The following is a 14721-nucleotide window of genomic DNA, read 5'->3' as shown; positions in this document are numbered from 1 at the left end:
GGTGAGGATGCGCCCGGGGTTTCTTTGACTTGACTCAGTTTACGGTTCCGGGACTGGGGAGACGTTATGACGTTGCCAAGTTTGAGTGCCTTTTCTTTTTCTTCCCAGACACCCTTCTCAGTGGGTAGGGGATGACACCCTGCCAACATCACAGAATAAAAGGGCCTCGAGAGTCCATTTTCAGCCTCCAGGGAGAGGTGATCTTGGATTCCCTACTGTTGACTGTCTCCATGGTGATAGACTCTGAGTATAAATAGGCAACTTAAGGGAGCAGCTGATTCCTCAAGAGCAACACTGACCCCACAAAAGCAAACCAGTCCCACAACCACCGTAACAGCAAAAGCGAGAAGAACCTGGTGTCTGTGTTCTCACCCCGTGAGAGGCATCACCCTTGCTGCAACTTTACAACTCGAGGGAGTTGAGATGATCACCTGCTTACCATTTAATGAGTGCTGATGGGCCAGGCCCATGCCAAGGGCATTACCTGTATTCGCTCGTTCATCCTTCCAGTAGCCCGAGGAAGCAGGTGCTATGATTGTACCCATTTTACAGATGAAGACACTGAAGCAAAGAAGGAGTAAGGAGTAGAGCTCTTAGGAATTACTGAGGACCTCCTGGCTGCTATGGCTCAGTGGACTGAGCGTCGACCGGCAACCCAAGTGTCGCTGGTTTGATTCCCAGTCAGGGCACATGACTGGGTTGCACATCAGGTCCCCAGTTGGGGACACGAGTGAGAGGCAACCACACAGTGATGTTTTTCTCCCTCTCTTTCTCCTTTCCCCTCTCTCTAAAAATAAATAAACAAGTAAATAAATAATTTATTTTTAAAGAAATTACTAAGGACCCAAAGGGCCTCTGTTAATGGTAATATATTAATTATTAAGTTCAAAATAACAAAAAAAAATTCCATCTGTTGTAATATGTTGCTTTGTTTGAAAAGGAAATTCCAGCCTCACAGAAGGACGTAGTTAGAGGAGAAAGAAGAATTCTGATAGCCTTTGCCGTGAATTGTGGATAGTATTTGATATGACACCAAAACTCAGCCAGCGGTCGTTTCTGGAAGGTTAGTTGCCATGGGGACTCTGCAGTTGTCCAGTGAGCTCTCTGAGGTCTGTTACGTGAAATCACACAGCTTGCTCCTGGGCTTTAAATGGGCTTTCACCCGTTCATGACTTTATAACATCATGGTGGTCATTTGAAAAATATTAGTATACTGAGCTGTCAGTTCTTCCTAATGTTGACAACTTCCATTATACAGTTTTTTGTTTTTGTTTTTAATTCCCTCCTGCTCAGGGATGGTAGTCTTTGTACTATTTAGCTCTTCAACTGACTGGATGAGGCCCATACATACTATGGAGGGCAATGCACTTTACTCAAAGATCAATGATTTAAATGTTAATCTCATCCAAAAATACCCTCCCAGAACCTTCAGTGTAATGCTTGACCACAGAGCAAGGCGACACAGAAAATTAGCCATCACACAGGCTAACAAACCCTTTTTGGAAAACTCACTTGCTGAATGACAAGGTTGCTTACCAAGCTGAAGCTTTTGTGAGGGAATGAAAATGGATCTGATCCCTGCTTTCAGGGATCTCTCTCTCTCTCCCTACCTCTTCCTCCCCTTTCTCCCTCTGCTCTCTTGGAAGGCTTGCCCTGGGAACCCAGGCACAGTATTGTAAGGAAGCCCGGGCCACACGGAGAAGCCAGGTGCGAGGATTCCAGACTATAGCCCCCAGCCAACACCGAGATCATCTTTTAGACATGTGAGTGAACCAGCCCTCAGGAGCTCTTGTCCCCAAATTCAGTCTTCCAGCTGCGTTCAGATGAGGTGGAGCAAAATGTGCCATCTCAATTTCTGACCCATAGAAACCATGAGAGGTTAACAAATAAAGATTAATGCCACTAAATTTGGGGGTGATTTGTTCCGCAGTAATAGATAACTTGCATGGTAAGGTTATAGTTAACTTTATAAGAAATGACCAAACTATTTTCCGAGGTGACCTAACCCTTCTGCACTCTGACCAGCAGTGCATGAGGGTTCCAGACACCCCACCTTTACTAACACCTGATATCTATCATCAAGTCTTTCAAATGTTAGCCTTTCATGTGGGCATGGAGTTGTTTCTCATTGTGGTGTTGATTTGCATTTTCCCGATGACACCACACCCACTTTTGATCAGAAATATTACTACCAAACTTAGAAAACAACCTTACTTACTGCCCCTGACATTTGAGAGCTTATGCTGACATTTCCCATTTGTTTTGAAAATAACTTGCTACCAAAACAAATCTGTCTAGTTGCAATTATCCACACTGGGAGTTCTCGCGTCAGCTTGCAAGCCCTGGAAGAGTGAGGAATAAAAGCTCTACAATATTTTTTAAAAAGTCATATTTGCTAATATCACTACTGATCTCATCTGAAAAGCATTTAAGTGTTAGGAAGGCAACAAGCTCCCAGTGGTAGATACAAGTTTGCCAAAATTCTAGTTTTAGCCTGAAACTCAAATTTTTGTCATTGGCAACTACCGTTCATTGTTTTTCCTTGAGGTGACAGATGTACTCCAACCATTTTCAAGAAAATATCTGTCCAGTATTCCAATTTGAATAATCATGGTTTGTCTGCCAGTCATTCTTTCAAGTAAAAATGGCGTTTTTTAAAAAAGAATCCCAGCTCACCTTGCTCACAACTCAGTCATGCACAGGATGCTCTTTCCAGGAAAATGTTGCACTCAGGTGTGCAACAGCGGGGCTAACTCACATCTCCTCCCCATTTCCTCACACCGCCCATTAAAAAGACATCTGCTGAAGGGTCAGGACTTGATAAAATTAATAAGAATGTCCTTGTCTTGGCTGGTGAGGCTCAGTGGGTTGAGTGTTGGACTGTGAACCGAAAGGTTGTCGGTTCGATTCCCGGTCAGGGCACATGCCTGGGTTGTGGGCCAGGTCCCCAGTTGGGGGCACACAAGAAGCAACTACACTTGATGTTTCTCTCTCTCTCTTTCTTGCTTCCTTTCTCTCACTGTAAAAATAAATAAATACAATCTTTTAAAAACTACAATGTTCTTGATGAAAAGTAAAAATTAACTGGAACTGGCATTATTCTTATTTTGCGGCAAGCGTGTGGCGGTGGAGATACAACCACTCACACAGCTAACAGCACTGCCTGGATTACGCTCAGACACTCGCAGTTTTATACCCCAGGGCTTTTGCATCAACCATGCAAGTTTCAACACTGTGAAAAGGGACAAAAATATCTTAGTGTGGGTGGCGCACACAATGCAATATACAGATGATGTAGCATAGAATTGTACACTTGAAGCCTATATACTTAACAAATGTCACGCCAATCAACTTAATTTTTTTTAATATTTTTTAATTAAATTTTTAATAAGGTTACTTTATTTTATTTTTATTTTATTTTATTTATCTGTATTTAGAGAGGGGAAAGGAGAAAGAAAGGGAGAGAAACATCACTGTGTGGTTGCCTCTCACTCGCGCCCCCAACTGGGGATCTGGCGTGCAACCTAGTCATGTGCCCAGACTGGGAATCGAACCAGTGACACTTGGTTCGCAGGCTGAGGCTCAATCCACTGAGCCACACCAGCCAGGACCTACTTAATTGTTTTAAAGGGGGAAAAAAAATCAATGGCTATTCCATTATATTGTCATTTGAAATACAATGCTAATTAAATAACTATTTATTTATAATTCCTTAAATTAGAAATTCTCTTGAGTAATAAAACACCAACGGGCTTTAAACAAACAAACAAACAAAAAGAACTTGTCATTAAGAAAGCAGTTCTGACCTTGCCCCATTCCCTGAGGTAGGTTTGGGGATTCCCCAGAAATTCCCCGTTGTTACATTTCAAATTTGCTTCTTCCTCCTTTCCTTTCTTTCTGGGACACCAGTTCTACATTTGCTATGGTTTCTCACTGACTCCTCATGCTCTCGCCCACCTCTTCCATATTTTTTCTCCTTTTGTCTCCTTGTGTGATTCTGAATATTTTCTTCTAACCTACACTCCAGTTTTCACATCCTCTCTCAACTGTGTCTAAAGGGAAATTAAACCCATCCATGAAATGTTTTACCTGATGTGTTGCATTTTTCAGTTCTAAAATGTCTGTTTTATATATGTGATATATATTCATTTGTGTGTGTGTGTGTGTGTGTGTGTGTGTGTGTGTGTGTCATGGCTCATACTTCCAAATTTTTTTTCTATCTTCTGAATTTTTAGATTACCTACCACATTTCACCTTCCAAGTTTCCAAACGTTGCCTTCCAAATTTTAATATGTATAGAATTATAAATCTACAGGTTTATAGATTATATTTAGAAATATAGCCCTGGCTGGTGTGGCTCAGTGGATTGAAGCCGGCCTGCGAACCAAAAGGTCACTGGTTTGATTCCCAGTCAGGGCACATGCCTGGGTTGCGGGTCAGGTCCCTGGTAGGGGGTGCTTGAGAGACAACCAGTCGATGTGTCTCTCACACATGGATGTTTCTCTCCCTCTCTTTCTCCCTCCCTTCCCCTCTCTCTAAAAATAAAGAACGTGTTTTTTAAAATAAATTACTTATGTAGCTTTTATCACCTAGGACATAGCAAACAGAGCTATTTTACCATCTGTGGTTCCTTTCTTTCTTTTACTATCATTTTAGTGGGTTTCCATAGCTACCTCTTCTCTTCTCCCATGCCTGGTATCTGAAAAATTATTTGCAAAAATAATGGAAGGCCTGGGATGATATTATCTTCCTCCAGAGACAACAGCCATTTGTTTTTCTGTCACCATGGACATTAGGAATCGAGGGTCACTTTGATCCAATTTAGGCGCCGACATCTTCAGGCACAGCGCACTCACGCACCTGCGTGCTCGGTGCTGTGCCAGAGGAAGGGCAATACCCCCCAAACACTCACAGGAGGGGGATCTGACCCCTCTGGCGGGTAGGGAGGCTTCCCAGAGCAGACGATGCCTCAAATGAGACCTGAGAGGTGAGCCATGCCTTGACTTCTTCCCTATGGTCCAGTGTGGCCTAGAAACACTTGTCAGAGGTGGGCCGATCAGCTTGGGGCTATTGCCCAAGAGACCGAACGGTGGTGGGTGGTGAACTTGGAACTCAGTCACACTTGCCTTCCACTGCCAGTGGCACCTCTTCCCCAGGTGCTTGGCCAGCTCAACCTTCGTTTTTTTAATCTATGAATTGGGATTAAATATCACGTGCTTCCTCAGATTGTGAGAATTCAGGGAGATGTCACCTATCAAGCATGTTGTAAAATGCCTATCATATATATGAGGCCAATAAATGTTCGAGCCTCTCTTCCCGACATGCCTGAACCAAGTTTATTTCGGTAACAAAATACATTCCTTTCTCTGTATGAGAGGAGTGTGTTCAAAACATTGGGGCAGCAATGTCCCAAAGGTCATCATTCTGGATTCTTTTTGAATGGACGATTCCCAAACACAAAGGCAACTTGTTATCCTCACCAGATGCTCAAGATCAAGATTTCATTAAAGCACCCCCACGCATTTGATAAAATTACCCCCATTTCAAGGCAAGAAAACTGATGGTCTGGAGGTGAAGTAAATACTGGGCCTCTGATTGGCTCCAGACCACAGGGCCTCCACCCCGCCCAGCCTCCTGGGAGAAGCCCTGTGGCTCAGCAGCGACAAACCCAGAATGTGTCTTTCCCACTTAAAATGCAAAGGGGTCTGTCTTTTCATGAGGACGTAGACGGGGGGTTGTTTTGTAATAATGGAGATGGACCCTTGAGGGTTTTGCCAGTGACAAGAAATGCTTTGAAACTGAAGCCCAGGCCCTGCCTTATCTAATCCAACCTTGTCCTACAATTTAGAAGACACCCGGCTGCGATAGCAGGACAGAGGTGGTCTGGCCTGGGAATAGAGCAGGCCCTGGCCACCCCAGGGACGGAGGAGCCAACGCTTTTAGATGGAGGCGAGGATGTTCGAGGCAACAACCCAGTAAGGCTGCAGCCCGCCCTGACTCCTCCACTTGATTCTTGTAGAGGCTTGTTTGAGCGAAGGCATTTTTCCTTCTAAAGTATAGAACTCAGTTCTGCCCTGTCATTTGTCAGGGCAATCAATTTTCTTCCTGCTTTTGGGATTGACGGTTAGGATCCAATGACTTCTGTCCCAGCTGAGATCTGCAAGGGGAAAAAGGGAACGGGGCAGGCATCTGGGGAGAATTCAGCTGCCCATCCTCTTCTTGAATCTATCTCGGAGAATCACACATGCCTAAGGGGGCATCTCCAGACTTCACATACTTATTTGTAAGGAACTGGAAAGAGACCCAATGTGTCCACCAGGAGAGTATGGCTAAGAACTGTAATGTAGCCAGACCATGGAATGCTATGCAGTAGCTAAAAAGAAAGAGGCAGATAAATCTGTATGGTTTACTAGGCTAGATTCCTGAGACATGTCATTGAGTGGAAAAACCCAGTGACAGAGCAAGTACAGAACTATTATTCTTTTGTATAACAATATATGGCAAAGTCATCCCACAAAATAATGGTTTATATTTCGTATGGGTACATATCTGTGTATGTAAAAGCACAGGGACAAGCTCTGAAGAATTGGAAGACCCTAGTACCCACCTACCGCCCCCCAAAAAAGAAAAGTGGATACATCCAAATAAAAGGAAATAGAGTTACAGGAGAGTAATAAACAGAGACGCTATCTTATCTCTAGCATTTCAAGATTTTATTTAAAAGGAGACTATGTGTATCACTCATTTAATTTCAAATTAATTTTTTAAAAGGTGGAATGGACGTGGAAATATGATTGAAATTGTGGAGGCTGTCATATTATCCAAAAATATCTGCTGCCCTCTCTGGAGAGGAATAATCTTCTCTGTCCCTTCAGCGTCAGGCTTGGCCCATGTGACTTGCTCTGGCCAATGCCAAGATGAGCAGATACCAGGAGACTCGCTTCTGAGCAGAAGCTTGGGGAGCCCATGTGTGACCCGCGTGTTCTTTTTCCCTCTGCCATGAGCCTGAAGATGTTTCAAACAGTGGCTGCTCCCCTCAGCCTGGATCCCAGAGCAGACGCACGTGGAGCAGAGCTGCTGCCACCCGGTGGGGGGGGGGGGGGGGGCAAGTAATGTGTCATGTGAGCAAGCAATAGACCTTGGCTGTCATAAGCCCTGAGGCTCTGAGGGCATTTCCCACTGCAACAGAGCCTAACATCTACGAGCCTAAACAAGCCCAGGGACAAGAAGAGAGAACAAGCAGTCACTCTGGAGAAGAGAGTACAGGGGGAGAGGGAGACAAGCCTGGGGTCAGAAAGGCAGGGTGATACTGAAAGGGAGTGGGGGGAAGAGCCGCAAAGGCGAATTTAGCCAATTTTTCAACTTTGCCCTCGGACCTTGTTCCCGATATTCTACTACTGACCAAGGACAGCAATCTGGGATGCAGTGTGCTGCCCTTCACCGCATGGCACTTGCCCTGGGCTAACTGGCAGATTTTTCCAGCGAAGACCTAGGACTTTACCGAGAAAACACTCCCAGAGGTGTCTCTCAAAACAGACCAAGTTTCTCAGATTCCAATGCTCCCCAACAGCTCAGTGGCCACCAAACAAGGTTCTTTCAATGAGTGCTCCCTGCTTCTCCAACACAGTCACCTGTGGGTCTGCCTGCTATGAACAGATTGAGAAGTTACCTAGTGGATTCCTCTGTACCCCAAGTTTCAGCATGAACACTCAACTGAAAGCCAGTTAAAGGCATGCACGGGGTCTTGGTGAAGTGAACTTGGATCTTGGTCTATAAAAGCCACTGGCCAACCAGGAAGAGGGTCTCCTGAAGTCCGGGTAGAGCCAGCATGAGAGCCTGGGGCCTCCTTTTAAAGGAATTTTTATTCCTAAGGGGCAGGTAGATGGTCATCTTGCCCAGGGTCCTTACATTTCTTGCCACTTCCATGTACCTTGACTCGGGGTGCAGTTTTGCTCCTGTAGTAGAGTGGTGTTGATGTGTGGGAAGTAGTCCCTCCCTCCCCCATGCTCAGTTCAAGTACCAGGGGGTGCTGACCCCACCCTCCAGTCCAGGGATGGCATAGGACGTGCATCTAGTCAGTCAGAACATTCCATTCCCTTGGCTGTGGCAACTGGTCACCCCATTCAGTAAACCCAGAGAGCCCCAGAGCTGTAACGCGATTTCCGCTGGGACCGCTGAGGATGAGGCGAATCCATAATAAGGACCCTGGGACAACGTGAGGATGGAGCTGGTCAGGGCCACCATATGCAGAAGTGAAAGAAAAGTAGAGAAAAGCATCGAAGAGGTGAACGAAGAAAAGGTAGCTGATGGCATTGTTGGAGTTCCTGCCTCAGACCAATTCTAATCTATCCCACTGGCCAATACATTCTCTCTCTGATTTAGGTCAATTTGAGTTGGTTCTGGGCCTTCAAACAGAAATAGTCCTTGCTACACAGCTTTGGTCCCTTTTGGTCCTTCCTCAATTTCTCACTGTAGACATGACTGAGTTTGGTCAGACTCCATCTTTCTACGCCCTCTCTTCTGACACTTTGACTCCAAGAGCTCCGCAGCTCCCCCAGTCAGGTGGCTCTGGGCCATCTTTGTCTGTTACTAGCTGCCAACCACCATGGGAAACTTATCTGTTAGGTCTTAAGCCTTCCAGCTCAGGCAGCTGAGACTCTGGACGTCAGAGGAACAGCAGGAAAAATGTCACCCTGTACCCAGAGAAGGAGGGTGGGACCAGGTTCTCCACCCTCCACCCTGCAGTCTAGAACATCAGAGCCTCACCCTCATAGCCAGATCGGAAAGGTCTGATGAGCTTGCTCATGATGCCCTGGGTGTTGGCAAGGCCAGCCAAGTGGATGCTCCCGCCGCCCACAGCCTGGATCAGCCTGGGCAGTCTGAACTCTGCCTCGGGGAGGCTGTGGGCGGCCCTTCCACGCTCAGTCACTCTCCCAAGTGGCCACTAAAGACCGTCTGCTCAAATTTTCCCAGTGGTAGAGCCAGAGAGCCCCACCCTCCCCCACCAAACTTGTCCCATCTACTGCTCTCCCTTCAGACATCAGAAACATGCATTCTGTGATTCTAGAACCTGGAGCAAAAAGGAGATGGTGGTCCCCACACCCTCCCTGGCCGCACTCAGCGTCACCTCCGTCAGCAACAGAGAGCCCCGTAGGGAAGTGGATGGTGGCGGGACCCACACTGCCATAGCTCCAGCGGGAAGGAATGATCACAGTCCCTTTATAAATTGGACCATGATGTTCAGAATCCGCACGGAGCAGGGGAAGGAGAGACAGCCCAAGTTGAGGGTGTTGAGCACTCCGTGAAAACCATCCTCTATGTGGTGCCAAGTCACAGGGACCCCCAGGTCCTCCAGTCTCTTCTTGTACAACAGCGAATCGTCCCGGAGAAGGTCATACTCACAGCTCACAATGCAAGCTTCTGGGAGCCGAGACACTACATCATCTTCTGCGATCAGGGGCGAGTTCCACAAATCCAGAATGACATTTGTCTCCAGGTAAGCGCCCTCGTTCAGGGGTGCTGGCGGCACTGACCGGTAGCCTCTCTTCTTAAATCTCTCTGGGATGTTTTCTGGGCCCAGCCACTTCCTGTACTTCTCCCAGATTTCGGCAGGCAAATGGGCACCTTTCATGATGGCACTTATCCAAGAGGGGTGGACGTCTATGTAGTAACAGAAACAGTGCAATGCAAAGTCCCTACGGAGCAGTGGGACGTTCTTATTCTGCTGGTAGGACGGGAGCTGGAAATTCAGGCTTTGGAAAATAGCATAGATCATGATCTGAGCACGGATCTTGGGGAGATCTGATCTGTCCAGAAGTTGCTGACAAACTACCGTTGAGACTGCCCCTCCAATGCTGTCGCCACAGACCACGACCCGGTTTGGATCCACCCCGAACATATCCAGGGACTTCAGGAAGTGGATGGAGGCCACAATGCAGTCTCTCATCGGCACGGGAAACCTATGCTGCGGCACCTTGCGGTATCTACGAAGGAATCAGGGAGCATGGCTTTACCCTCATCACCCTGGCAGAGCCCCAAACACCTGTATCTTGCATCCTTGAGCCCAAATTTGTTCCATTAACTTCTCTTTCTGAAACCTAAGCAGGTCAAGTTAAGGTATCGAGCTTAAATGGGCTGATAGTCCCCGGTGCCCCGCCCATGGCCTCAGTAAGTGGGAGCTGCTGTTCCCACCATCTCAGTGCCAATTAAGGGGACAGGCTGTGATCACAAGAGCCCTGTCAGCCACCTATTATTGGTCAAAAACTTAGCTATCACAAACACAAGCCCCATCCTTCTGAACCTACCTGATGGTGCTGCCGGAACTCATACCTGTTCCCTACTTTTTTTGATTCTTTTATGAGCAAACCCAGGGTGGTCTGGGTTTAGATTCTAAATAACCCTGCCATGCTCACAGGTTTTGTGGCCTCCCCTCTTGAAACCTTAAATACTACCAAGGGCGCCCTGCCTGGTGTGGCTCAGTTGGTTGGGCGTCATCCTGCAAAGTGAAAGGTCGCCAGTTCAATTCCCAACCAGGGTACATGCCTGGGTTGCAGGTTTGGTACCCAGTCGGGGCACATACGAGAGGCAAGCAATCAATGTTTCTCTCTCACATCGATGTCTTTCTCCCTTTCTTTATCTCTCCTTCCACCTTTCTCTAAAAATAAATAAATAAAATCATATATATAATTTTTTTTTAAATACTACCAAGGGCCAGCAGATGACACACGGACCACCTCCAGATCAGCCACCCCACTCAAGCCCATGGCTTCCCGCTCAAGGGGTCCCCTCCTCCTCACTGGCTGGCCTTCTCCCCATGTCCCTCTGACTCCCTGCCTCCCACCCGGTCACTCCAGGCCACAGCCTGCTTTCCCCGCCCCTCCCCACCCTCCCCTTCACTCACCCAACCGCTACAACCACCGAGTCACTCTCCTTGGACAAACGGCAGCATATGTGATGGTGGGTTTCTAGGAAATAAAAGGTTTTAACATTCACTAGTCGGGCTTAGTGGGCTTCCTTTTGCCTGTCACCAGCTGTCCCTTCTCGCTAAGGACGACCACAGACAGCGCTCTTGGGTCGTGAATATTTGGTCACAGTATCTGAGAAGCTGTTTGGCCCTACAACACAGGTTCGAATCTCTACGTTGCCTCCTTTTCACCTGAGCTGAAGGGGTGTGGAGCGCGTCCCTCTTCTCCCTGAGGCTCGATTTTCTCATCTGTAAAATGGGGGTAATGATAATCATAGGATGTGGGTGGTTTGAATGAGAAAACATCCATAAAGGGCTTCTGTAGTACCTGCCGTGTAAATACTAACATTAGTAAATATTAATATTAATATTAATTAATATTATTACTATTAATAAATATTCACTGTGATTGTCACTTATCATGCAGACCATACCCAAACCACGGCTACATTAAACCCCCTCCTTTCAAAGGCTACTGCAATTGATCCCGGCATTCCACAGACTAGAAAGCACTAGAAAGGTGTTTTCCTCCCTAATTTCTGCAGTTGGGGGTGGGTGGGTGGGAAATCAAGATAATAAAATGATCTCAACTGTGAGTTTTTTCTCTCATTAATTTGTCTCAAATCTTTGGTCCTCTTGTCTGTTTATACCAGACTTTGTCTCCAAGCAATATCTGATGTGAAACAAAATGATATTTCAGTTATTTTTATTTTTTTAAGTCCTTCAAAGGGTGAAGTTTATATGATGTGAATTTCATACATATGGACGGGTATCCCCTGCTTTTTGAAAGTGTGCTTTTGGCCTCTTCATGTTTACAAAACACCTACATTTGTACCCATTGTGGGGTAACCAAAGGAAGTCCGAAGAGTATTTTTACTTTTGCCAGAAAAAAAAAAAAAAAAAAGAAAGTGAAAAGCAAAACTAGCCTTCAGCATTTGTTTTGCAGGGAGACCTTATAGAGGCAGCACCCCCTCCCCCACCCCCGCCCCGAAACAGAATCGCGCGCAGCCCCCAGAGCACAGCTCTGGGTCTCCAAGCAGCTGGGCTGTCTCCCGACTTATTTGGGGCATCCATCAGCAAGATGTGTCCTAAGGTCATTGCTTCTTTGCTTTATACCACTTTGGCTTAGGAAGGGTCACATAGGGATGCCCTCCTGTCATAGAGTGGGGGAAACCTGCATAGACGTCTCCACAGATGCACATGTATGTTCTATATGGATCGCCTCACGTCCAGAAAGAGATCAATGCCGTCCATGTCTCTGCCATGCGGCAGCCCTGGTGTTCCCTGGCCATAATAGTGGCTTTTAGATCCCAGGAAGATACCAGAAGTGCCTCCACCCACCCTGCCGTGAGGCTGCCACACCACGGGCGGGTCAGAGAAGGACTCTTACTCAGGCTCCCCGTGACTGTCCCGCCGCCGTGGTAGAAGAGGATGCCGGGCCGGAGCGTGCAGGAGGGCGCCTTGGGCCGGTACACCCTCACGGGGATCGTCCCAAACCGGAGGTCCTTGAACACCACATCCGGATCCTGCTTGAGTGGCATCAGGTCGTGTACGAAACGCATAAATTGGGGCATAGAACAGATTCTCAGTTTCTCTAGAATCAACCCCTGTTGGTGAGAGAAGAAGAAACGCAATGGGAAGGATGTCAGGGTGTCCCTGCTTCGTGCCACACACGCCTTCTGCAGAGTGGCTGAATCCCTTCCCGCCTGCAGAAAATCCCAGGCCCACCCGCCCCGGCACCAGCCGGGTCAAACCTCCCTCCAGGACCTGCACACCCCAGCCCTACAAACCAGGCTACTGGCTGCCCCCGAAGGACCCTCTTCCTGGAACGCCCTCCATCCCCACAGGGTCCCTGCTCCAGCTGCCTTGGACGTGACATCTCTTCCCAGGGAGTCCCTCCTGGACCACCCACGCCAAGGTAGCCCTCCCAGGATTGGTTGCTATTGAAGATGTGATAACTGCATTGTGGTTATGTTTTTAAAAAGGGGAGGGGGGGTTCTTTTAGAGATACCTACAGAAATATTTTTGGATAAAATAATTCACTTCTGGGATCTGCTTCATAAGGAAATGGGACTGAAGAACAAGTCGGGGGCACGGATGAAGCAAGATTGGCCAGGAGTCATGAGTGTCGTGGGGTAGGGACATGGGGCTTCTTTCTACTATTGCTGTATGTCTGAAAGTTTGCATAATTAAAAATAAACAAAGTGGGGGTCTCTCCCTGGGCACTGGCTCCTCCGTTCAGCCCAGTTTCTTTGGGGCATCTGTGTGGCCTACACTTTCCGTTCTTTCATTGTCAAAACATGGCGGCAGCTGTACCACCCACCCGGACTTTGGACATACGCAAATGAACAATATGCAAATTAGCCTGTTCTCAGCTTCTCCCATAAGAAATAAAAAGTGGACTCTTCATTCGCAGAAGAAATGCTGACGGACCTGGCATGACATATTGACTGGGGAAAAGCAGGGAGATGTAAATAACCTGTTGAATGTGTTGATGGATAAACTCACCCTAACCGAATGTACGTTTGGAAATATGTGGAACCGGCACCTGCAACTAAGCACCAAGCAGGAGAGTCCATGGGATTCTAGAGGTGGATCTAGAGCTTTTTCAACGTTTTTTTCACCAAGTTCTCTTACTGCTACGAGCCCTGGAATTGAACTAGCAGTTTTTCTCTTATGTCTAACCTCCTGTTTTCCCATTCCTTCAATAAACTTGATGTAATAAAACCCTAGACTGTTCTTTGAGTGATTTGTCAGAGCGAAGTGCTAATGAATTCATTTGTTAGTGTTGTCATTAGCTGGTAGGTAGTAATGACGACCCAAGGATTCGGAACAACCCATTCTTATTTTCCAGGCTTTGCGCCAAATAAGCTAAGACAGGAGGCGGGGCCAGGGAAGTGGAGCAGGCCTTTTTTTTTTTTTTTTCTGAGAACGAAAACCATTGTTTGAAATTTGTGGTTATCAGCCCATTCGGGTTGTGAAACCCTGGAAAGTGGTTGCAAACCCCTGGTCACACAATAGGAATTATTCAGGTCTGACAATATACGGTCAGCCTCGTGAGAGTGGTGTTCCTTCAACCAGGAGTTCCTGGGATGTCTTCCCCACTCTCTCCTTAACCTTCACAATGAGGCGACAAAGAAAACACACAACTCACCAAGGTCACCAACAGCTGGAACACGCAGTGGAGAACCCGCAGTTTCACAGGGTGGCCAATGCCTGCAGGGATGTCTGTAGTGAAGAAATGGCTGCAGATTACCCACAGCCCAACCCCCACAAAGAACACGAAGGCTACCCCTGCTCCGAGGGGGACCAGGAGAATGAGCCCCAGCATGCTGTTTCCGCCACAGAGGAAGCCACAAAGAGTCTGGGCTCAGCACATGCCACTGAGGACATGCTTTCGAGCCAGTGGGCCGAGGACACTTATACCACAGCCTGCCTTCCCCACCTCCTCATCGCCCTCAAGAATTGGGCCATCTCAAGTGAGTCACAGACAGTGGTTCTAACAGGCCTCTGCTACCTGACCCAGCTAAGAACAAGAGCTCCAAGGTTCCAGCCTACATCCTGGCACAGCAACTAAAAGTGGTCTTGAAAAAGTCACCTCGGACCTCACAAACACTACCTGTCCTCTGATCCCCCCTATTCCACTCTGACCACACTTGCTGTTCCCGAGTCTGCTGAGGAAGCCCCAGGGCATTTGCACTTACTGTGGTCTGTGCAACATTCTTCCCTGGATGTCAGCTGAGCTCACCCTCTCCCCT

The 14721-nt window shown here is 47.4% G+C and overlaps 1 protein-coding gene across 1 annotated transcript; it reads right to left on the bottom strand.

Moving 5' to 3' along the window:
• Positions 1-7307: 7307 nt before the first annotated feature.
• AADACL3 (arylacetamide deacetylase like 3) lies at positions 7308-14374 on the bottom strand. Its single transcript, XM_090268618.1, has 4 exons — positions 14118-14374; positions 12354-12570; positions 10901-10964; positions 7308-9983 (listed from the first exon to the last, which is right to left on the bottom strand). Exons 1-4 carry the CDS (start codon positions 14292-14294, stop codon positions 9209-9211), a joined length of 1233 nt encoding a protein of 410 aa, XP_090124744.1. The 5' UTR covers positions 14295-14374; the 3' UTR covers positions 7308-9208.
• Between the last annotated feature and the right edge of the window lie 347 nt (positions 14375-14721).

Source organism: Furipterus horrens, unplaced genomic scaffold, assembly GCF_987537825.1.
Source record: "Furipterus horrens unplaced genomic scaffold, mFurHor1.1.pri manual_scaffold_3, whole genome shotgun sequence".
NCBI lineage: Eukaryota > Metazoa > Chordata > Mammalia > Chiroptera > Furipteridae > Furipterus > Furipterus horrens.
This window is presented reverse-complemented; position numbering and strand designations above follow the sequence as displayed.